Here is a 25,102-nt window from a genome sequence, read left to right on the forward strand (position 1 = left end):
GCTTTTGTCAACAGATACTGGCTGTTTCTGGCGTGGATGTCTGAGTATTGAATGCCTCGATGCTAACGAACTCCCACGGGAGCCTGTAGAGTCAGTGCTGCTTATGTCAAAGGCACGTGTACTGCAACTCCACTGAAGATGAGGTGAAAATGTGAGTAACAGAGAGAGAGAAAATGTCCACATATGTGTGAGCAGGCAGGGGAGGGGCAGAGGAAGAGGGAGAGGGAGAAAGAGAATCTCAAGCAGTCTCCATACTCAGCATGGAGCCCAGCGAGGGGCTCGATCTCATAACCATGACATCATGACCTGAGCTGAAATCAAGAGTCTGATGCTTAACCTACTGAACCACCCAGGTGCCCCAGTAACTGAGTCTTTTTAAGTTAAAAATGTGTATTTTATTCATTTATTTAACAATTTTGTTGAGCATCTTCCCTGTGTTGGGCACTATGTTGGAACAATAAAGTGAATACAATCTTCAGGGTTCCTTTTCTGTGTTTATCACAGAGGAGTGAGTAGTTCAAAAAGTATAGTCAAGGGGAACCTGGATGGATGGGAAGATGGGACCCTGAGAGGACATTGCTCTGATAGCAAATGAGGTGTGTATGAGAAGCCATTTATTTCCTATTATGCCATATATTAAAGAGGCCTGTAAAAATGTAAAATAATGTAACTCTTTGTATTAGAAAATATTTTTCATAAAATTTATTTTAATATGTAATGGCCTTTAAAAAATATTTGTTATTGTATTAATGGTGCTTTGGTGGTATTACGGAAGAGAGGTGTCAGTTCCTGAGCTCTTAGCAGTCACCATCATTAAGGAACGAAAGCAGACTGCAGCATGGCCACAACAGAGGAGTGGGCTTCCATGTGGCCTGGGTTAGTGGTAGATGTAAAACAATTTCTGTTGTCTTAAACACATTAAGAATATGGCCTTTGGAAGAGGTAGGGAGGCTAGACCCTGTTGTGACCTGGGGGTAGGCACATAAACTATTTGCCTCAGTTTCACAGAAAAGGGTGACCCCCAAATGCTGGAGGACTTGTGATTATCGGTGACTTAGGTGATAGGAGTTTGAATTTTGAAAGGAAACAATTACTTCCTTGGTTCATCTTCTATATGTAGAAATGAAGTCCAAGAGAAATTAAAGTTTGGCAAAGTCAGGCTAGAATCTACATCTCATGATTGCTGGTATAAGACATTTCTGGTGACTATTTGGATATTAGCTGTGAAGTCTCTTAATAATACTGAAAAAAAATCACTTCTATTATTGATAATTGTTGACTTAAGTAAAAGTGAATAATCACAATTCTGTCTTCTAACAAAAAGTGTTGCTATTATCACCCTTTAGTTGCATTAGCTTATTCTTTTTTTAATAAATTCATAAATTTAAAAAATTTTCTCAGTTTAAATTTCTAATATAATAAATATAAATAAGGTATGACCCACATAGGAGACGAACCATGAGAGACAATGGACTCTGAAAAACAAACTGAGGGTTCTAGAGGGGAGGGGGGTGGGAGGATGGGTGAGCCTGGTGATGGGTATTAAAGAGGGCACGTTCTGCATGGAGCACTGGGTGTTATGCATAAACAATGAATCATGGAACACTATATCAAAAACTAATGATGTAATGTATGGTGATTAACAATAAAAAAAAGTAAAAAAAAAAAGATACGACCCACATAAACAAAAGCTCTTTGGGGGTCCTCAATAATTTTTTTTTTATGTATATAATGGCTTTCTAGGACCAAAAAGTTTGAGAACCATGGTCATAGATGAGATTAGGTGGTTGTGAGCCAAAACGTTAACAGTGGTTATCTTCAGGTAATGAAATCAGAGGTGGTTTCCCTTCACTTTTTTTAGATGATTATTCTCTACATTCTCTAAAAGAAGAGAAAGTTGTTATTCTTAAAAATCATGGATTCTTTTTTGTTTCTTAATGTAGCACAGTGATTTATCTTATGTGTATCTTGCATGTGTCACTATGCTCTAAACAGTGACAGCCTTCTTAAATCTCAAACTCACTGGACGAGACGACTTTGTTGAGCTTTGTGTTGGTGCTTTGTAATTATAAACAAAACATTGGTTTGAAATTATGATAACAGAAATATGTTATTGCTTATAATGAACCAAGCACTCCCAATTTTCTTAATTCTCAAGCACATAATTCTCAATTCAACCCTCAGAAGATATCTGTATAGCTTGCCTAAATTATATTACTTTAAAAGTGGATCTTTCCCTCTGCCCAAGTATAACTAACATTGAGGTAAAGGCTTTATGGATATCATTTTTCACATGCTTTTATAATGGTAAAACAGAACCTAGCGACAGTTGGCTCTTAAAGCCATTTTCCAGATTAAGGAGAACAACTGTAAATAACCAATGTCTGCTTAGGGATATGCTAAGTACTATGACATTTTTCTCTATTCGAGTGGTTCTCAAAATTTTTTTTTTTTTTTTGTACATAAGAATCACTTGGGGAGGTTGTCAAAAATTCATATTCTCCACATCTCAGTCTCAGATATTCTGGTTTCAGAGTCGGCAGCAATGCAGGAATCTTCACATTAACAAGCTTACAGGTCAAGCTCCCTTGAAGAGTGGCCCCTCGTACTCCACTGAACCTGATTTCTTAAAGATTTCCAGTGATGCCTTAGAGATTAAAACCACTGTCCTCTAATGATCTCCTTCACACTTTTGCTTCTACCACACTGACCATTATTTCTGATCATTCCTTCACATTCTTCTTTGCTTGAGCTTTAAATCACTTAAACCATTCACCAAAGACCAATGCTGGCCATTTTTCCTTTTTTACTCAGTAAGTTCCATCACTGAGTACCTTTACCTTTATCTCTGCAGTGTAACCGCTGTGTAGAACTTTCTCAAATGGCACCAAACTCCATGCTCTGTCCTGGTTTCAGTTGCACATTTTTTTTTTTTTTAAGATTTTATTTTATTTATTTGACAGAGAGAGAGAGAGCACAAACAGGGGGAGTGGCAGGCAGAGGGAGAGGGAGAAGTAGGCTCCCCACTGAGTAGAGAGCCTGACGTGGTGCTTGATCCCAGGACCCCAGGATCATGACCTGAGCTGAAGGCAGACGCTTAACCAACTGAGCCATGCAGGTGTCCCCAGTTGCCCATTTCTAACTGCCTTTCAGTGTTCCTCAGGCTCCTCAAACATTATGGTCAAAACTTTCCTTTCCCCTCCTATGTACTCACAAGCTAAGATCAGAAACTAAATTACTATTCTTTCTGACACTCAGTCTCAAAGACTTGGAATTTTCTTTACCTGTCTTTCACTCCCAAAGTATCAAAGCAGTTGTCAAATCCTGCTCTGATCCATAAAATTCTCCTTATAGTTTTTCATGCTTTTGTTACTGCCCTAATTAAGGCGCTTTAAATCTCACCAATTCCATCTTAAATGTTCTTTCCACTTCACAACCTCCTAGAAAAGCCACTGGATCTGTTCAAGTATATCCATGATTAGATTACCCCTCTGCCCAATGACCCAGACTCTGCAGTACGTCCTGTAGGTGTTACTTTCCTGTTTTTCAAAGCCATCCACTGAAATCTCCTACTCGGTCTCTTTCCCAAACATGGCTAGTCATCCTACTACCCACTACTGGCTCTATCATTCTTCAAGATCCAATTCAGGGGTAACCTTAAACTCCCTAGAAAGAAAGCAAAATAAGCATTATAGTTTAGTAAGGGAAATGCCCTCAACTTCTACATGTTGTTCACTTGTATTTAATGGTATAAAAGAGTACCAGGTGACTGTTAATAGTTAGTGATTAAGTACCATTGATGTATTAGTTAGAAGCCTTTGAATATCTTAAGCAAGCACCTTAAATAGTAACAATAATAGTTACTATTGTAGACCATCTACAGAGAACTTACCAAGTACTTCAAATACATTACAGTATACATTTACAACAATTTATCAAAAGAATTATGACCTTCAATTTTATAGATAGAGAAAATATATTTCCTAAATATGTAACTCCAAGGTTACTGTAACTAGGAAGTGGTAGACCAAGAATTTAAACATGGGTCTATCTGACCCTGACGTCGGTTGTGCTCCACTGTGCCCGTCTCTTGGTGAACAGTTCTGACGCTGTCAGTACATGGTATGGAACTGTTGACAAGTAAAGACTCCAACCTTCAGTGCAGAGTGAGCTCTAAATTTATGCTGACAGCCATTAGAAGTTGACTTAGAGCATAACCTAAAAGCATATTAAAAATGCATAGGTTGATTGTTGAACATCTGAGTATATGACAGTGTTCTGTCAAATAGCTTCTTTTCTTAAAGTTTTTATTATTTTATTTTATTTATTATTTTTTTCTTCAAGTTTTTAAAGGATTCTCTCTGATACAGAACTTGAGCACTTAACAGATTGTTTAGAGCTTCATAATAAAAAGGCTCCACCTAGTGGAGCAATTCAACTATATAGCAAGACAGAAGTAGCAAAGTTAAATCCCTTACACTAAAGCCTAAAAATGACGACAGTTTCAGAGAAATGATGTTTGCTCTGACATGCACAGTATCTAGTTTTCACCATCCCTTGATAAAAGGGAAGAAAGTGAAGATACTATGGATGGAGGTAAAGTAAATGCAAGTATTGGGATTTGTTCGTAAGTTCAACACATTGACTAACATCCCAGTAAGATACCAAAGTGGCTCTACTCTGTGAAGTCAAAAACATTAATACACAAAGTCCTAGCCCTGCTAGGACTTGGGAAAACAGTACTACACAAAGACCGCTGCTAGGACTTGGGAAAAAAAAACAAACAAAAAAACCAGAATTTGAAGGTCAATGTTATCCCTAGTAACTAGAACAAGCCCAACATCGTGTAGGTAGTTAATAAACACTTGCTGCAAAAGTCCACATACTTTAAAAAGGTCAATAAAAAATTCTATGGTTGAATAACTTTTTAAAAATTTTAATTCCAGTATAGTTAATATACAGTGTTATATTAGTTTCAGGTGTACAACATAGTGGTTGAATAACTTTTAAAATAACTATACAGTGATACTTCAATTAACTGTGATTCCTTTACTTCATAGCTTTGATTAGCCAAACACGGGAAGCTCAAAACTGCCTTTGTACACCCAAAGGAAAAATCAAAGTTTGTTCTTCAAGTGCTCTCATTTATATGCTCTTTCAATAGAAAGCATTTATTGAATGACTCAGACCTGTTGCTGATGGTAAAACAAAACAAAAACAGACATACCAAAACACTAAAAAAATTCCATTACTTCAGACATATTCAAATTAAAAACCAAAGCCCACTGTGGATGAGAAGATCAATTTGGAACAGGAGGAGAGGAAAGCGAAACCTTAGAAGCAAGCAGATTATTAGTGGCAAGATGTAACAACCTATGTCCTTTTAACAGAGAAGAAGGTAAAATCTGGGAAACCTGAATGAAGACCTATACTCAAAAAAAGAGCTGCTTAGGCCAATCAGCCCTACAGCAACACAGTGGCCATTAAAAATAAGCGTATTTTTCAATGCATGTTCATAAAGCTTCTTCCAGAAAAAGTTCTATAACTTTTAAAATCAAGAATATACTTCTAAGGCGCACCTGGGTGGCTCAGTCGGTTAAGCGGTTAAGCGTCTGACTCTTGGTTTCGGCTCAGGTCGTGATCTCAGGGCTGTGAGATGGAGACCTAAGTCTGGCTCTGTGCGCAGCAGGGAGTCAGCTTGAGATTCTTTCTCTCTCTCTCCCTTTGCCCCTCCCCCCATTCATGTGCACACTCTCTCTCAAATAAATAAATCTTTAAAAAAAATTTAAAGAAAAAGAATACTTTTAAAAACTTTCCAGAAATTGTCATCAAAGGAGTCTTTGCCATGCCAAGGGTTATAGCAACTTGTATCTTTCAGAAAACTTTTTTAGAACCCTTCTTTTGCGAAGATTTTAGTAAATGAGGCATCGCTGCAACAGTGTGATAGGCTAAATGCTGTTTACAGACATGACCAAAATTTTCCCTCTGAAGAGACAGTGGGTGTGGATTTGACCATCGGCAGACCTGAAGGTCAGAGCTGTCAAAGATGACCCAACATGTCAACAAAAGACAACGATATCACCACTATTTTATTTATTTATTTTTTACTTTAAGGTTTTTGAGAACTTACCGCCCAAAAGAAACCAGCTTAAGTGAACCAACATTTTCAAACAGTTGGGCTTTTGCTGCCACACTGAAAAATAATTTTAAAATGCAAGTTCCATTAAAATTGATCAGAAAATCATTCAGTTCAAAGTACAATTCGGGGTTATCAGTTAACACAAACCAAAAATAATTAGTTAAGAACTGTTCACAAAATCTGACCTGAATTTTAATTGTTTTAAGCTTTAATGTGAAAGAAATTTTTAGATCTAGTCTCCAGGTCATAGACTACCAGATGTAATAAACCTATAGCTACCTCCCCTGGGGATCTTACTGTCCTCATCTTTTCTACCTCAGAAAACTGTGGGAGCAGTAAAAAAGAACCTTTTCTCCCCACTCAGCTTCTGGCAGTGATACTGACCCCTGTGGAGCCAAAGGAAAGAATCAAATCATCAAGACAAAAGAACTGTTGTTCATTCTGAGAGCTAAGATAAAACTAATTCTAAAATGTTTCATATTTTTTAAAATATTTGAACATAGTTCTTAAAGTGAGAAGAGGGAACTCTGAAACATTTGTGGATTCAAATCTTATTTCAAATCATGGGAGGGAGCGCATGATCTATTTGAAAAACTGAGACTATATTAAAACTAAGGCACCCAGGGGTAATTAGAAAAGTTTCTATACTTACTAAAAGAGAATTTCAAATTCTGTGAATGATGTTTTAAATTAGATTTTTAAAGTGTATCTTATTTCTTTAATTGACAAACTTTTCTCCCACCACCTAGGCAGTTGATAATATGAAGGGTCATTTTACACCTAATACAGAATATATATTCTCTCAATTTTAATTTCTACTTCATCAGTACAATTACAAAACAGAAGCAAATCTTCTTTCCCTCACAAAGGATGGAATTTATATTGACATATTGGCTTAAAATTTATTTTTCCTTAATAGCTAGAACTGTACACACTGGACAGTAGACAGATTTATAAATATAGTATTTGTCTATATAGTGGTAGTTGGATTTCTGACCAAGAGAGATAATGTATGTCAAACACACGCTGTAATCAAAAGGTTCTTGTCAAAGGAGATGTGATGAATGAATGAATTTAAGATACTGTTCCTATGGAAACAGGCTTACTGGAATGCCTTACTGGACTTCCAGTGAATAATTAAATGGGCTCCTTAACTTTCCAAGTATTAGTTCTCATTATCTCTAAAATGAGGTTTCTACTACCTACTGTGGAGGGACAAGAAGTACATTAAGAGATAATATATGTTAAGGTGCCCAGTAATTATAGCATTTGGAAAGCTCAGGAAAATAAAATGAAAGGGCTAAGAACTTTCCTTTTTAGATTTTGCTTACTTCTTTATCCAAGTTCCCATTTGCTCTTCTTTGTCCCCTTCCTATTTACATCTATGTACTCTATCCTATCGGCCTAACTTACATTTCTGGGTCTTTTGATTAAAAGTACTCTCTTTCACCTTTCACGCTCCTTGTTCTCCACATAGGGGAGACAGATGATGGAGAGGAGAGAGAACAAACCCTCACAATGTAGACAGCAGTTGCATTTCTAACAGAGAGGTGGGGGAGGTGGGATATGGGCAGCTGGCTCAGCTGAGAGGCAGATGTCTAGCTTTTACAGAATGTCTAGTTTCAAAGCCCAGAACTACTATATTATACATCCAATCTCATGTCTTTAAATTAAGCCATAGTTCTGCTTGTAAGGCAAATGACTGAAATTGTATGTGTGTGGAATATATCTATCTTAAGCCTCCTCTAATTTGTAATACACCATTTGTAGAAGAGGACAGGGTCCTTCAGAAGTTGACTGTTCCCACACTATAGATGAGGCATTCAGCTGCGGGACTCCTAAAGGTTCTTTGGGACATACTCAACCCCTGTGTATCCCTAGATGATACAACAAATACAAACTGTCTCTCACTTACACAGATCCAGGTCGCTGGTAGCCGTTGCTCGAGGCAGTGTCCAGCCTTAACCTCCTGCACATTTTTGGAGGCAGGTCTGGGTGTGGTGGGGCTTTGGGCATCTCTTTGGAACCTACAGAAGTTAAGCTTTGAATGGATCCACTGTAGCTCTTGCTTCCTAAAGAGAAAACACAAGAAAACAGGCAAGGTGCTATCAGACAAAATAACACCAGTAACACAGTACATGCACGTAACAAAAGGAAGCATTTTTCTCTAAGCCCAAATGAGAAGGGACAGAATGTTCTTTGAGCACAGCAGCCCATCACTCAGAGAGATCACAATCTACAGTAATTACAAAAACATCACCTCATGGAGATGGAAAGATCCACGAAAAAAGTCCCAGTGCACCAGTTTTAAAAATCCTAGCTCAGGAACAGCATTGTTAGCCCCTTCGCCATTAACTTTTCCCTCCTTAATCATGCTGAATAATCCAGCAAGTGATACAGAGACAATGACATTTTATATAACCTCAAATCTGGTTTACCTTCAGCTGCAGAGATGGATCTGAGAGAGGAAGCTGAGGCTCTTTTCAGTCCTGAAAGCCCATATGGCCCTTTCTTGACCAGGTCTATGGGTGGGGAAACATCCCCTGGGCTGGTGACCGAGGCAACACTCTGGCAATCTGATTCTGCATCCGTTTTGGTTGCATCCTCTTTAGAACTTGATTCAGGACTAGTTGTCCAGAGTCCAAGACTCTTCTGTCCATTGGAAGGTGATGGGGATACAATCCAAGGAATCCCTCCAGATTTCTCCCTGGGCTGGCAGGAAGCAGACTTGGTTGTGCTGTTTTGCTCAGAGGAGTGAGAGGAGAGTGACTCAATGCTCCCCATGGGTGTGCTGTCTGGGCTGCTGCTGTAAGAGTCACCTGGGTGGGAGCGAGAAAACAGCAGCGGCTGTCTACTGAGACAACACAACCAAACCCTTCCATTCTCCAACTCACACGCGCTCAGCGGCCACCTGATCCCAATGGAGTAACAGGCCTGTACCCAGTGTGGAAAACCGCCATCTGTTCTGGAGAAAGGCTTTAAAACATGCATTTCAACGTAGTGAATGCATTTTTCAACACTATTCAAGGAAGATTTTATATGTACCCTGACCCTATGGAATAATGTTACTTCTTGAAGGATTAGTGAGCTGGCTTGAATTCACACAAAATTTGCTTCTGGGGACACCTGGGTGGCTCGTCAGTTAAGTGTCCAACTCTTCATCTCAGCTCAGATCTTGATCTCAGGCCTCACACTGGGCTCCATGCTGTGCATGGAGCCTACTTAAAAAACTTGCTTCTGAAAAAGAACTCACAAATAATAGTAGTAAGATTCATTGATGACATTATAAGAGATCGCTGGAAGGAGGGATTTTACAGATATGTTTCTGCCTTTATTTTCCTGATGTTAAGTAATTCTGAGTTAATGCGTCTGAGTCCTTCTTCACTGAAAGGCACCAGTCATGTCAGCTACAAATTAGAAGCTGCTTACATTTTTAAAAGAAAGGACTTTTTCCAATCAGAGAAAGACATGTATCATATGACCTCACTGATATGAGGAATTCTTAATCTCAGGACACAAACTGAGGGTTGCTGGAGTGGTGGGGGGTGGGAGAGATGGGGTGGCTGGGTGATAGACATTGGGGAGGGTATGTGCTATGGTGAGCGCTGTGAATTGCACAAGACTGTTGAATCACAGATCTGTACCTCTGAAACAAATAATGCAATATATGTTTAAAAAAAAAAAAAGAAGATAGCAGAAGGGGAAGAATGAAGGGGGGAAATCAGAGGAGGAGACGAACCCTGAGAGATGATGGACTCTGAAAAACAAACTGAGGGTTCTACAGGGGACGGGGGTGGGAGGATGGGTTAGCCTGGTGATGGGTATTAAAGAGGGCATGTTCTGCATGGAGCATTGGGTGTTATACGCAAACAATGAATCATGGAACACTACATCAAAAACTAATGATGTACTGTATGGTGATTAACATAACAAAAAAACAAACAACTGTGGATCTTTGGGGCACTTGGGTGGCTTAGTTGCTAAGTGTCTGCCTTTGTCTCAGGTCATGATCCCAGGGTCCTAGGATTGAGCCCTACACTGGGGCTCCCTGCTTGGCGGGAAGCCTGCTACTCCCTCTCCCACTCCCCCTGCTTGTGTTCCCTCTTGCTGTTCTCTTTCTGTCAAATAAATAAATAAAATCTTTAAAAAAAAAAAGGACGTTTTCCTCTTCCTGCTGAGAATATAGCAATGTAAGAAACTGCCTATTTAACTGAATTACTTTTTAATGTTCTTAAAAGTAAGTTTTAAGAAACAAATCCGAAAAACTATAATAAAGTATTCAAACATATATAAATTAAAAATTAGTGTTTTCTGTTAAATACTGACCGTGAGAAAAAATTGCAGGGCATGGGGGTGTAGAGTAAAACGAAACAAGTTTAACATGCACCTCGGGCTCAAGCTGCCACCCACTTTGCTGTGGGGCTTGGTTCAGAACAGCAAGTTAGTGATAATGTGTAGTGTGGTTTCTCTTTGTATTTCTTTTCTCTTTCTCTTTCAGACACTTTGATACCCAAGAGATGATGCTTTAAGGACATAATGTGAAAAGAAGAAAGAAAAGGACTGCTTTAGCCAGACTTTTTCTTGCTTTCTTCTCTACCACTTTGACAATAGGACAAAACCTGCTACAAAGTAGCACTCGATGTACTTAATAGCAGTTGCAGGAAAAAAGGGCACTGAGCAAACTATTTTTTTTCCTTTGTAGCAGTAATGAATTTGTTTGTTCAAAGTACCTTGTAACCAGACTGACAAAGAATATATAAATGGGAGGGGAGTGTTGGGGAGACAGTATCAGTAAAACCATCTATTTATTTCTACCCTAAGGTTGGTAAGGTGAGGGAAGGCTAAATCAAAGAATGAAGAAAGCATTTCCCTACAGCATGCACACTTACTATCAGGTTCTGCCAAGCACGGTGTATACCTCCCTCTAGGCTTCCGGGAACCTGTGGAGAGGCAGATTGCTCGTGTCCTTCGGGATCCAGATCGAGACTGAGGCTGAGGAAGAGGAATGCTTGGGTCTGGGGCAGTATGAAAAATCTACATAAAAAAAAAAAAAAAAATTGGACAGAGGTCAATAAAAGGGGGCAACTGCCATTTTCATCATAAAATGGTATTTGTGAGTTAATAAATAATCTTAGAACTATATGCTATTTAATCAGCTTCATGGCAAGAGATGCTTGATATAAAAAATATCCTACAGCAATTATAACTTTCTTTTCCACTTACACTGAGTCATGTCCACTCTCTGGGTTTTCTTTTTTATCTTCCCCAATCTCCCAACAATGAATTTCAGAAGATTGTCCAATAATTTCAAATATGAACAAATGTCTGTGTCAAGACACATTGACTCTTACTATTGTGATATTTTCTTTCTCGCTTCATGCTGAACATAACCTGAAGGGAAGAGGCTCATTCTGTATCATTTCCCCAGCCAGGCAGTTCCTTGCTTCTCAGGAGAAGGTGCTGTCATGCTATTGGTCCTGAGCTGTCTTGGAACATGACAAGCTGCAGGGAGAAGTCTGAGCACAGCTACAGGATACAGCCAGGTGGTCTTGGGTTGTGAGTGCTTGCAACCTTAGATAAATGAAGGATATTCTTCTACAGGCACCAAGAAGGGACCCAGGGAAAGAGAGTGCATAGTCTTTCTCTGACAAGGACTAGACCAGGCATAAGTGGATCACAAATGTTTTGATTTTCAATGGCTGGATTTACTTAATAATCCAATCACTGTGACTTTCCCAATTTCCCATTTCCATAGTTATTCAAAGATCTCAATCTTGTCAAAGAAACCATGTTTAAAGGCCAGAGAGGACTTCAAGACTGTCTCTGGAATTCTTTTGTCTTATTGAGAATATTACTGCTGCTCTAAGTCTAATTCCAGAGAGATAAAAAGGTTGAAACTATACTTGATCACCAAGTGATTCTAACAGATTCTCTGAATATGAGCAAAAAATTCACTACATAAATACTAAAGAAGAAAATCTTGAAAAGTAAATGATGTAAAAGGAAAGAAAACCATTTACCTGGAGGATTCTGAGAAGCACTTAAAAACTAAACAAGAAAAAAAAGAAATCAAAGTCCTCATGAAGAAGCAATTCATACAAAATGTACAAGACTGATACTTTATAAGAATCTGAGATCACAATGAACTCACAGATAATACAAATGGAAAATTCCTTCTTAAAAGCAAGGTACAAGATTTGATACTTCCACATGAAAATTCAACCTACCTTTTCATAGTGCTCGATCAGAATTTCAACCACAATATTCTGAAATTTAATATTCATCATGGCAGCCACAGTTTCTTCTTGTGCTCTCATTAGAGTTGGGCCAAATATGACTCCAAGGTTTGAGACAGTCATGAGATTTTGTTGGCTGTGTAGTGATACTCTGCAAATAAGAGCAATAAAAATAACATAAGTTAAATGTTTAATAATTAGGCAATGTTCTCATTTATCAAATTTGTGGCATAAATAAAATGTAAAATATGCCATGATAGGTTAGTTTTCAGGTTCAACCTGAAAATATGCCATGATAGGTTAGTAGTCAGGTTCAACCACTCCCAATTGGCATATGTGGGTATAGCCTAAAAAGACATAAAAAGGTAACATTAGCTAAGTAAAAATAATTATAAAGCTTGATTAAAGGAATAAATCTTGATATTCTAAATTAAATATAATCACCCTAGAGAGATTATGAGTTGTTAGGGAGTCTCTAGGGTACTATACTTCTTTTAGAACAGATGGTTAAGATTAGATTGGTTGGAATTATATTTGGATACACTGAACATATTGAGAACCTGGTGCCAGGCATTTTCATAGATATTGATTGCATTTAATCCTCCCAGGAAGTCTGTTTTTCCTATTGTAAAGGTTAAAAAAAAGCAAAACTGGGGTGTCTGGGTGGTGCAGTTGGTTAAGTGTCTGACTCTTGGTTCTAGCTCAGGTCATGATCCCAGGGTCCTGGGATGGAGCCCCGAGTTGGGCTCCCCATTCTTCACAAGTCTTCTTGTCTCTCTCCTTCCCTCTCCGTCCCTCCCCGACCCTTCTCACTCTCTCAAATAAGTAAATCTTAAAAAAAAAAAAAGCAAAACTCCTAAAGTAAAAATGATGTATTCCATGTAACAGCAAATTGGGAACAAAGATGCTATTTCAATTCAGGTCTCCTGAATATGTCAGGGGTTTTCTTAAGCTCCCTACATAAGACAACTAGCCAATGTCTTTCTTTTTCCCTTCCATCCATCCACCCATCCATCCACTCATCCATTCAAAACTTCCCCAAGTGCCTCCTTAGTTGTGGGCACTATGTTAGGTAAACAGTAAGAGAAGGAGATATGGTAGCATCAGTGCTGGCTTGAAAATGAAAATGAAAGGAAAAGCCTCTGGTATTACTGGCCTTAGCAAAAGTTACCTTATCCCAGTTACTGTCAAAAATGACTTTGGCTACTTTAGAAATTAGATATATTCTTTTTTTAAAGATGATTTATTTGAGAGAGTGAGTGCACAGGGGAGCTGGGGGAGAGGCAGGGGAAAGAATCTCAAGCAGACTCCCTGCTGAGTGGGGAGCCCTACTCAGGGCTTGGTCTCAGAACCCTGAAATCATGACCTGAGCCAAAATCAAGAGTCAGACACTTAACCAACTGAGCCACCCAGGCGCCCCAATTGGGCAACTTCTTAAGAAAAAACCTCATTCATTTGACCAATCTTCTAGGTTAATACTGCCTTTTCTATCTTACTTCTAGGCACATTGTTAAAATACAAAGTTCTAGAAAGAAGCACAGCACAAGAGTATGTTTATACCTAATTGTGCATCACTAAATCACTAACTACATTCCAGAAGCAAAAGTAAAATTTTATGGAGAATCCAGGATTTTGAATATTATGCAAATCCTAGCACAGGACAGGAAGAGCTGATTGTCTCACTGACTGAATTTTTCCCTTGTGCCTGACAGAGCACTAGCTAAAAAGCTCTTTGTTAGAATAGGAAAAAGTGGGCGCCTGGGTGGCTCAGTTGGTTAAGTGACTGCCTTCGGCTCAGGTCATGATCCTGGAGTCCCTGGATCAAGTCCCACATTGGGCTCCCTGCTCAGCAAGGAGCCTGCTTCTCCCTCTAACCCTCCCCCCTCTCATGTACTCTCTCTCATTCTCACTCTCTCAAATAAATAAATAAATCTTTAAAAAAAAAAAAGAATAGGAAAAAGTTTCATTCAACATTTTCTTTTTACATAACCAAATAGTGCTTAGTATGTACTAGAGAATCTACTAAGAGAGCAGTATGTAAAGAATGTCTGGATTTAAAGCTTGGATCCATCCAACTTGGAGGCTGGGTGCAATCTGCCAAGTTATTTACAATCTCTAGGCTTCAGTTTCCTCATCTATAAAGAGTAAGGACCCCTAGAGGGTTGATAAAATTAAATAATGTTATAGGAAATATGATCTCAAAACATTAGTCTTCCTTGTAAAAATTGGCTTTAGCCACTCTTGCTAAAATGTAAGAGTTCCTGGTAGTGTGAGTAAACTGAAATAAGATTAATATTAAGCTCATGGGGAAAACATTTGAAAATCCTAAAAAAAAATTGGTTTTAAAAAGGAGAGTTTATGACTGTGTTGCTCAGAAGATGGAATATTTGGATGAACAATTTTCACTGAATTTCCTTTCTGCTGAGCTAACTCAATCAATACAGACACTTATCACCCCACATTTCAGCTATTTCTGCACCTCATTCCCTCAATTTGTTGTAGGTAACAGACACCCAACTGCCCTTTTAAATATTCAAAGTTAGAGTTGAAGAAGAGACCACAGATAGCCTTTGTTTTAAAGACAAAAGGATTCTCAGAAAAGAAGTAATGGTTTATACCATGTCTCAAAACTAATTAACAGAGATTTGGAATCAACCTTTTAGTCACTGGTCCTATAGATAGTGACCAATCCAGATCACTGGTCCTAAATTCTCTTTTCTTCAGATATATTAAGGTTGCCAGGGATCAAGAATGTTATTACTTGTTTGTAGTTTACTTAAGTCACTGGGGATGTGGACACATTCCAATAATACTGCTCATGAGTCAATGGGGACTGACTTTGTATAGGTTCAGGAAAAAAGCGAGGAATGGTGATAAAGGATGGGCAAAAGAATTTTAAGCACTCTTCTATGGCCAGATACTATCCTCTGCTATCCCCTGTACCAAAGCCATGCACATTCACTATAAGGGGGAAGTCTGAGTTCATCTAACATTCTGGATAATTAAACAAAAACATTTTATGTGACACTCATGTATCTTTTAAAAGCAGTTTATAAAAGGCTTTGCTAGAAAATTAGCTTGAATACACCAAGAGAATGCCCAATACATACAGTGTAGTTAAATTTCATGAAGAAGTCACACAATTCAAAACATAATTCAAGACTAGATTTGACCAAGAATCCTTGTTCATTAACTAAAAGAGGTATTGCCATATGCAACAGTTAATAATGAACTTGAAATGATGCAGTTCCTAGTGGCTTTCCTTCTTATGTCAAGGGGCAGGAGGGCAATTCATATTATCTCATCTGCAGGTTCAGATGAGACTTATTAACATGTTATGTAGCACTATTTCAAATGTGTATGGCTCAAATTAGCATAAACCGGGTTACTACTTGTAGTAAGCAACTAAGCAGGGATCATTTAATTGTGAATCATAATACTCGCTAAGATGGAAAATATCCTTATTTGTATATGAGCCTGAAAGGGAATTCTTAAGTTTAAAACCTGAATTTGGGGGCAACTGGATGGCTCAGTCAGTTAAGCGTCCGACATTTGGTTTCGGCTCAGGTCATGATCTCAGGGTCATGAGATCAAGCCCTGTGTCAGGCTCTGTGCTCAGTGGGCAGACTGCTGGAGATCCTCTCCCTCTTCTTCTCTCTCTATCCTCCCCATCCTCTCTAATAAATAAATAAATCTTAAAAAAAAAATAAAATCTGAATTTGGACTTTTGTTTATAGTAGCATGGCAAGTATGTGTGTGTGTATGTGTGTGTGTGTGTGTGTGTGTATGAAAGAGAATCTTTAGACAGATTTATGAGGCCACAGTGCCCAGATATTTAATCAAACATAATTCTAGATGATTTATGAAGGTATTTTTTTGCATTAAATTAACATTTATATCAGTAGACTCAGAGTAAAGCAGATTATCCTCCATATGAGTGGGCCTCATTCAATCAGTTGAAAGTCTTAAAAAGACTGAGGTCCTCTGAGTAGAAGGGGATTCTGCTTTCAGACTGCCTTGGATTGGAGCTGCAATGTTAACTCTTCCCTGAGTCTCCAGACTACCAGCTGCCCTGCACACTTCAGACTTATCAGCCTTCACAATAGTGCAGGCCAGTTCCTTGCAACCAGTCTCTCTTATATATATGCACACAATACACACACACACACTATACACACACACACAATACACACACACTATACACACACACAATACACACACACACACACTGAGGGTTCTAGAGGGGAGGGGGGTGGGAGGAGGGGTTAGCCTGGTGGTGGGTATTGAGGAGGGCACGTTCTGCACGGAGCACTGGGTGTTATGCACAAACAATGAATCATGGAACACTTCATCTAAAATTAATGATGTAATGTATGGGGATTAACATAACAATAAAAAATTTTTGAAAAAAACATATTCAATAGACTGATTATAATAACAATGTTACAGTACCATCATACACTTTAGAAAGACATGAAAAGTCTAACTTTAACACTGAACAAGTAGTTAGGTGAAGAACATAAATCAGAGAATTACTTGACGAGGTGCTTTATTAAGATGTCCAGCATCTCTCTGTTTTTTTCTGGCAATTTGTGCACCAATGCATGTACAGCTTCCACCCGGTAGTTTTGGTCATCAGATTCTATAACATAAAGGTTGCAAATGGTCAAGTTTCAATTGCATTCAAACGTGTAAATAAACATTAGTAATCTAAACATTATAAACACTCCCACCCTCATGCCTTACAAACGTTGCTTTACGCAGTAAGTATTATTACTATCACTGGCTTAGAGCGGTTGAGTAACCTAACCATGGTCTTGAAGTTAGTTAAGAAGTCAAACTAACCCAGTTCTATCTAATCCAGACCTGTGCTCATAGCCACTGGACTTCCATACAACCATAACTCATCACCTGCAATGTGAGTGATCACAGAAATTGTTACAGATGGCCTAATGTGCCAGGCAATATAATATACTTTATCACACATAAAACTTCCTAGTGACTCCATCAGACAAAGGAAGAAAGTATTTCTTTCCAAATTTTATAGATTTAAAGAGAACAGGGAATTACTGTTCTGAGGTGTCAGGATTATTATGCAAACAGAGGCCTGATAGATTTTAAGTGCACGTTGACAATGGTAAATCCGAAAAAGTGAAAAACCATCTAAAGGAAGACTCGTCTAGTCTGCCAGGCAAAAGCCAACATGCTGACATGTCTGCTAGAGAAACATCTAACACTTCAGAATGAAGAACCTATTAACATGCTCTTACTATAATAAACAAATTCTATGGTACTACCTACCCTGCCAAGCCCTTTCTCTGAAAAGTGCCCAACAGGAGGTGAGGAAAGAGCATGCATGGCTCACGCTGGGCCAAACACAAAGTCTCCCAGGGGTTGGAATGGAGACACCAAAACTGTGATCTGTCCGCTTAGCTATGTGAAAAGGCATAACGTGTAAGACCAGGGTTGACATGACCAAATGTGCTCCCAAGCCACGAAAACCCGACTGGAAAGGGAGATACGAATAAGGCAGATATGCAGCAAAGAACAGAGAGGAGAGACCCTCCTAAAAGGATGGGAAGAGAAATACCAATTCCCAGTTTTGCAGTTCCTAGCTATAGGCCTGTGGAAAGCCTGATCCATACTCTGCCAGGGAATCTGTGAGACACCTTGTAATTTCTGAAAAACTTCCCCTTTTTACAGAGCTGAATTTCCAAATAATACCTAATTTTATTATCTTATTATCTGATACATGGTAATATCCTTGACCCAGACAAAAGATTAATTCTTATCTATAAGAATATATTTTAATTATCATGGTAGTGAATTATTTATTTGCCATGGAAATAGAGAAAAATAGCTTACAACCAAATGTTTCTATTAAAACAAGCTGCTCATTTTAGCTACTTAGCTAGGTGGCTCAAATGCCATTTGTTTAATTAACACAAAATTTCTGTAAGAAAGAGTTCTAGGGTAAGAGTCAAAAAAATTGGCTTGTAGCCCTGATTTTGCCATCAATTTACTAGTGTCCTTGGACAAAGTCACTGGCCCACTCAGGGATCTAGTCAATAAAATGAGAGGTCAGACTATACATTTTCTGAGGTTTTGTTCATCTAATAAGGATAGATTTCAATGAAGAGAATATAGAGTGGAAAGCTTTCAGGAGAAAGCTAAGTGGTACAGATGTTTATGAGATCATGTGGTCAGTCATGTATGCTGGATTGAAAACCAAGTCACTCAATGTTATCTGACACTTATCAGCAGACATTTCCTGTGACATTACAATGTGTGGTAATAAATTAATGTAACTGCTTTCTTTCTTGGGACTGTGAAAAATACTTGGTACAGTCATACCTCATACATCTTAACAATGAATTGCTAATTCCTAATGGTTAAATGTTGTGATGGGCTCAGATGGCAACCCTGCACTTTGGTTTTAATGTTTTAAAAGTACGTATTTCTGATTTCTCAGCTTACATGTTTTCACTGAGCCCCTCCCCACAATTTTTGAATTAAGCCTATCTATATATATTCCATTATAGCAATCATAGACCCAAAGAAATGACATAGATATGTGATCATTATCAATAAATAGGGGGAAAAGGATTGATGGAAGTGCCTGTTACCTGCCAAAAATACCTGACTCTTCTCTCCAGATTTAGGAATACAGCATGTAAGTATGAGTAGGTCGCACACCTGACTGTACATATTTGTAGTCTTATCTATTTAACCCTAAGGTTGCTCTTATAAGAAACTAACATCAATTGAGTAAAACGTAACTAAAATAATTCCTCTTAGCACCCCAATGAAGTCTTATTAAGTGGTAAAATATTCTAATTCATTCTGCAATTTCTTTAAATCAAGCTAAGTATACTCTTGATTCCCTTCATCTATTTCCCCTATCCTCCACCCACCTCTCCTCTGGCAACCACCAGTTTGTTCTCTGTATTTAAGAGTGTTCCTTTTTTTGTTTTTTTTTTTTTGTTTGGTTTCTTAAATTCCACATATGAATGAAATCATATAGTATTGGTCTTTCTCTGTCTGACTTATTTTACTTAGTACTAGACTCTCTAGGTCCATCCATGTTGTTGCACAGGTCAAGATTTCATTCTCTCGTGGTTTAGTAATATTCCATTGTGCATACATACCACATTCTCTTTATCCATTCATCTATCGATGGACACTTCTGTTGTTGCCATGCCTTGGCTTTTGTAAATAATGTTGCAATGAATGTAACGGTGCACATATCTTTCTGAATTGGTGTTTTCATTTTCTTTGGGTAGATATCCAGTAGTCAAATTACTGGATCGTATGGTAGTTCTATTCTTAATATTTTGAGGAACCCTCATACTGTTTTCCAGAGTGGCTGCACCAGTTTGCATTCCCACCAACAGTGCGAGAGGGTTCCCATTTCTCCACATCCTCGCCAACACCTGTTGCTTCCTGTGTTGTTAATTTTAGCCATTCTGACTGGTGAGAGGTGATAGCTCATTGTAGTTTTGATTTGTATTTCCCTGATGATGAGTGATGTTGAGCATCTTTGCATGTGTTTATTGTCCATCTGTATGTCTGCTTTGGAAAAATGTCTACTCAGGGCCTCTGCCTCTTTTTTAATCAAATTGTTTTTCTAGTGTTGAGTTGTGTAAGTTCTTTATATATTTTGGATATTAACCCCTTATCGGATAATCATTTGCAAATATTTTCTCCCCTTCAGTAGGTTGTCTTTTTGTTTTGTTGATGATTTCCTTTATTGCTCAAACTTTTTTATTTTGGTGTAGTCCCAATTGTTTAATTTTGCTTTTTGTTTCCCTTGCCAGAGAACACATATCTAGAAAAATGTTTCTCCAGTCAATGTCAAAGAGCTACTGCCTATGTCTTCTCCTACTTTTATGGTTTTAAGTCTCACATTTAGGTCTTTAATCCATCATTCACAATTTCCTATTTGTTTACAAACCATACTGTCAGCTATTAAGTATCAAATGACAAAACTAAGAGGCAACCCATGGAATGGGAGAAGATATTCGCAAATGACATTACGGATAAAGGGCTGGTATCCAAGATCTTTAAAGAACTTCTCAAACTCAACACCCAAAAAACAAATAATCCAGTCAATAAATGGGCCAAATACATGAACACACACGTCTCCAAAGGCATAGAAATGGCTAACAGACACATGAAAAAATGTTCAACATCACTAGCCATCAGGGAAATACAAATCAAATCCACAATGAGATACTACCTTACATCAGTTAGAATGGCAAAACAAGACAGGAAACAACAGATGTTGGTGAGGGTGTGGAGAAAGGGGAACCTCTTACTGTTGGTGGGAATGCAGGCTGGTACAGCCACTCTGGAAAACAGAATGGAATTTCTTCAAGATGTTAAAAATAGAGCTACCTATGACCCAGCAAAAGATACAGATGTAGTGAAATGAAGGGGCACCTGCACCCCAATGTTCATAGCAGCAATGTCCACAATAGCGAAACTGTGGAAGGAGCCGAGATGCCCTTCAACAGATGAATAGATAAAGAAGATGTGGTCCATATATACAGTGGAATATTACTCAGCCACTAGAAAGGACGAGTACCCACCATTTGCATCGACATGGATGGAACTGGAGGGGATGATGCTAAGTGAAATAAGTCAAGCAGGGAAAGACAATTACATATGGTTTCACTCATGTGAATATAAGGAATAGTGCAGAGGACCACAGGGGAAGGGAGGGAAGAAATCAGAGAGGGAAACAAACCATGAGAGACTCTGGACTCTGGGAGACAAACTGAGGGTTACAGAAGGGAGGGGGACGGGAGGATGGGGTAACTGTGTGATGGATATTAAAAAGGGCACGTGTGGTGATGAGTACAGGGTGTTATACCCAACTAATGAATTGCTGAACACTACATCAAAAACTATATGCTGGCTAATTGAACATAATGAAAAAAAAGTATCAGATTGACAGTTTCTTAAGCAATATACAGGAAAATCTTAACTAGTTCATTTAAATTTATACCTCTAAGTGACAGAGCATAAAACTACATCAATTATAATACATCCAACGGAAGTGTACTTACTAACTGCAACAATAAAATCTTTGTGTAACTTGTAAGTCATCAGTGGTTCTGCAAGGCATCTGCAATGGATAAAGAAGCAGGCATTATAATGGCAATATTTTTTTCATTTTCCCTGAACTTTCAGTGTTTCTCTAAGAGTTGGGTGATTAAGGAGTGTGATCAAGACCTAGTAGGGCCGCTCCAGGCAGTCCCAAAATGCAGACCTCGAAGACACCAAAGCCCTTTAGCACTTCTTGGCATAATTGTACTAAAAAGGATGGCTGGAAAATCATTTTGTCACTGTGAGAACTACTGAACAACAACAGCAAAATACCTCTCAGATATGGGGACAATAGTTAAATAAAAAACAAAAACAAAACAAAAAACAACTTTCAATTTCAGCTTTAAAAAAAATACATGAAAACACCACATTCAAATTTAATATGAAACAAAGCATTATTTAGTATTCCTAAAATACTGCAGCCTGTTTATTATTTGAAAAAGCATGTATAAGTTCCAAAACACTAAATATAAATATCACCACCTTGTGCTATTTCACCTGAAGTGAAGGTATTGCTCTAAATAGTGAAGTTCATGCACAGGATCTCCAAGGAATCACATGGCGACTGCCCAAGGAGGTAAGAGAGACATCACATGCAGAGTAGGAGTTCAACCTTCCTTACCTGAGGTAGTTTTTCAGTCCACTTGTTATTGTCTTATTATCCCACAATTCAATATCAATGTCAATATCAGGAGGGGATTTTGGAGCTGAAAAGAGTAAAAAATAAGATGTTTAAACTGCAATTCAAAACATCACTCACACCATAAAGAAGATGTACACAAACGTAAGTAGGCCAAAGAGAGAGACATTTATTTCTTAGAGTGCCAACAGATTTAAAGTTTTGAATTGTTGTTTGTGCGAACTAGTGCAAATCTCACTCTGATGCTTTATAAACCTCAAAGACTTCTTGTGGAATAACAGTGTTCCAAATCAAATTATTATCAATTGCTAATATCACAGAGCACTTACCATCTGCCAGGCATGCTTCCAAGTACATTATATGAATTAACATATCCAATCCTCATACTTCTCAATGAGGCAGGCACTATTATTATCCCCATTTTATGAATGAGAAGGTTGAGGCACAAAGAGTTTAAACAAATTACCCAAGGTCACAAAGCTTTTAAGTGGCAAGTCAGGATTCCAAGCTAGGCAATCTTTGAATCCAGCACCCATAAATCTCAATGCACCTCTAGCTAATCAAAGGACACTTGAGAAAAAGTCCAACATTATAAAAAGGACCCCTCCCAAATTCTGATTGTTCATCTATTATAACTGAACATTAAAAACTGAATGCAAATATTAACTTTAAATATTACTTGAAAATATTCAAAGGCAAGCAATAGTATAATTCTCAAAGAAAGGTATGGTTTGGATTATCTATAATACAAAAATTAAGTAACCAGCTTCATCCAAAACTTACAAAATGTTGTGTTCATGAGTTTCTGAACTTTGGAGTTTACTCCTCCTATTCGGTAGAGGCCTAAAATAGTGATGCCTAATGAGAAGGAAAAATCACAAGAGAATGGCTTGAGACCAGCAGCACAAGTACAGAATGTTAAAAACCGTAGGCATATACCTATACAGAATTTGAAAGCTACTTGTCCAATTTTGCAGTCTAACTTCAGCAAATCTACCCTGGAAACACCCATCACACATATATTTCTCAGAGCAGACACTGAACAGTGTCTGAAAGTCTTTTGAAGATCCTTCAAGTAGCAAAGTACCCCTGTTCATTCACCACTATTTGAATACAAAAAGCATCAAAGATGGGAAATGATAATCAGGACTTCTCATCCTCTATTTTCAGTCATGGAGTCCTGCATGTTGAAGAGTTGGAAGGCTTTTACACCTTCATTTTGAAGATGAGGAAACAGATTCAGAGAATTTAAGAAACATGCTTAGCTTCTCAAAACTTCTAAGCGGCAGCACCAAAATCTGAGCCTAAGTTCACAGAATTTCAAAGCCCAATATGAGTTTTGCTAAAGCAAAGTTTTCCTGGAAGGGAAAGAGTGTAATAGGCACTGGAGTGGGCTTCAGGTGAGAGGTCATGACTAGAGAGAGGAAAGGTACTGTAATTGTGACCGTGACTGAAATCACTGAGGGAAATAATATAAGGAAGGAGGAAGACCAGCTCCTTAAGAATGTTATCCCACTAAAGCTTGAAAAAAAATCAAAGAAGTGGTTGTAGTAATAAATAACACAAAGTCTATCAATAAGAAGTAAAGCAAGCCTTTATTAGGAAAGATCATTAAAAAGAAATACAGTGAAAGACATGTATCATATGACCTCACTGATATGAGGAATTCTTAATCTCAAGAAACAAACTGAGGGTTGCTGGAGTGGGGGGTGGGGTGGGAGGGATGGCGTGACTGGGTGATAGACACTGGGGAGGGTTTGTGCTCTGGTAAGCGCTGTGAATTGTGCAAGACTGTTGAATCTCAGATCTGTACCTCTGAAACAAATAATGCAATACATGTTAAGAAAAAAAAAAAGAAGAAGAAGAAGAAGAAGGTAGCGGGAGGGGAAGAATGAAGCGGGGGAAATCGGAGGGGTAGACAAACCATGAGAGACGATGGACTCTGAAAAACAAACCGAGCGTTCTAGAGGGGAGGGGGATGGGAGGATGGGTTAGCCTGGTGATGGGTATTAAAGAGTGCACGTTCTGCATGGAGCACCGGGTGTTATATGCAAACAATGAATCATGGAACACTACATCAAAAACTAATGATGTAATGTATGGTGATTAACATAACATAACAATAAAAAACTACAGTATGATTTTTGGTAAAGTTCAAGCTATAGTTTTCTGTATATGTAGATAATTTATAAGTTTATATAGTTCTTAAAGTTAATTTCATGTTAATGATGAAACACATCCTCATTTTTTGAGGGGTTTCTATATAAGAATGAACTACATGAACTACATAACAGTAACAATGTACCTGTCAGGCAACACTTACCTCTTGTTTCCACAGCTTGAATGCATTTTCTCACAAAGTTGAACCCTGCTTCATTTAAGTACACTGAAAAAAGAAAATCACAGTAAGGGTTTATGCCCAACTTCCATTACCCCTTAGTTGGCTCTGCTGTTTTAGACTTAATGGCACAGTTTTAGTTAGTCTGAATCTTTATTTTGGGGTAGAAGTAGAGAGGTTCGCAGTCACCAAAGTTACTACATAAACTTGCTTCCTTAGAATACACAGATCCTTCATAGAAGGCAAATATGTTACACTGATCCTGTCCATTTTTTCTAAAATTAGCCTTATCTTTTGTTACATGTTATTCCAGATGATAGAAGCAAATGTACTAAGAAAAAAAACCTTTATTATGTGTTGGTAATTATATTACAAAGCTAGTCACATATTCTTTTTCATGGGATTCTCAAAACATTATGAAGTAGAGAGATAGCTTTGTAATCTTAAGATGGTTCACCAGGTTGCTGAAAATTTCACTTTGTTCCAAGCTTGTGAACCAGAATTCTAACACAAGATCTCCTGAATCCAAGTCCAATATTCTTCTCACTGCATTTTTTATCATATGCAAAGTAATTCAAAATACATTTAGTCAACCAAAAATCCCCCAAAGATCCTACATTATGAAATAGCAATTTATT

The 25,102-nt window shown here is 38.1% G+C and overlaps 1 protein-coding gene across 1 annotated transcript in view; it reads right to left on the bottom strand.

The window, feature by feature from the left end:
* The window catches only part of ARHGAP42 (Rho GTPase activating protein 42), a 304,988-nt gene that overhangs the window by 7,471 nt on the left and 272,415 nt on the right, over positions 1-25,102 (bottom strand). The window contains exons 12-21 of the mRNA XM_035009327.1: positions 24,450-24,512; positions 22,910-22,984; positions 22,109-22,193; positions 21,447-21,505; positions 16,912-17,017; positions 12,367-12,526; positions 11,029-11,173; positions 8,578-8,958; positions 8,055-8,211; positions 6,131-6,193 (exon numbers count right to left, since the gene is read on the bottom strand). Coding sequence (XP_034865218.1) covers positions 6,131-6,193; positions 8,055-8,211; positions 8,578-8,958; positions 11,029-11,173; positions 12,367-12,526; positions 16,912-17,017; positions 21,447-21,505; positions 22,109-22,193; positions 22,910-22,984; positions 24,450-24,512 — 1,294 coding nt within the window. The remainder of the gene's footprint in view (positions 1-6,130; positions 6,194-8,054; positions 8,212-8,577; positions 8,959-11,028; positions 11,174-12,366; positions 12,527-16,911; positions 17,018-21,446; positions 21,506-22,108; positions 22,194-22,909; positions 22,985-24,449; positions 24,513-25,102) is intronic.

This window comes from Mirounga leonina, unplaced genomic scaffold (genome assembly GCF_011800145.1).
Source record: "Mirounga leonina isolate KUSES-001 unplaced genomic scaffold, KU_Mleo_1.0 Mir_153, whole genome shotgun sequence".
Taxonomy (NCBI): Eukaryota; Metazoa; Chordata; class Mammalia; order Carnivora; family Phocidae; genus Mirounga; species Mirounga leonina.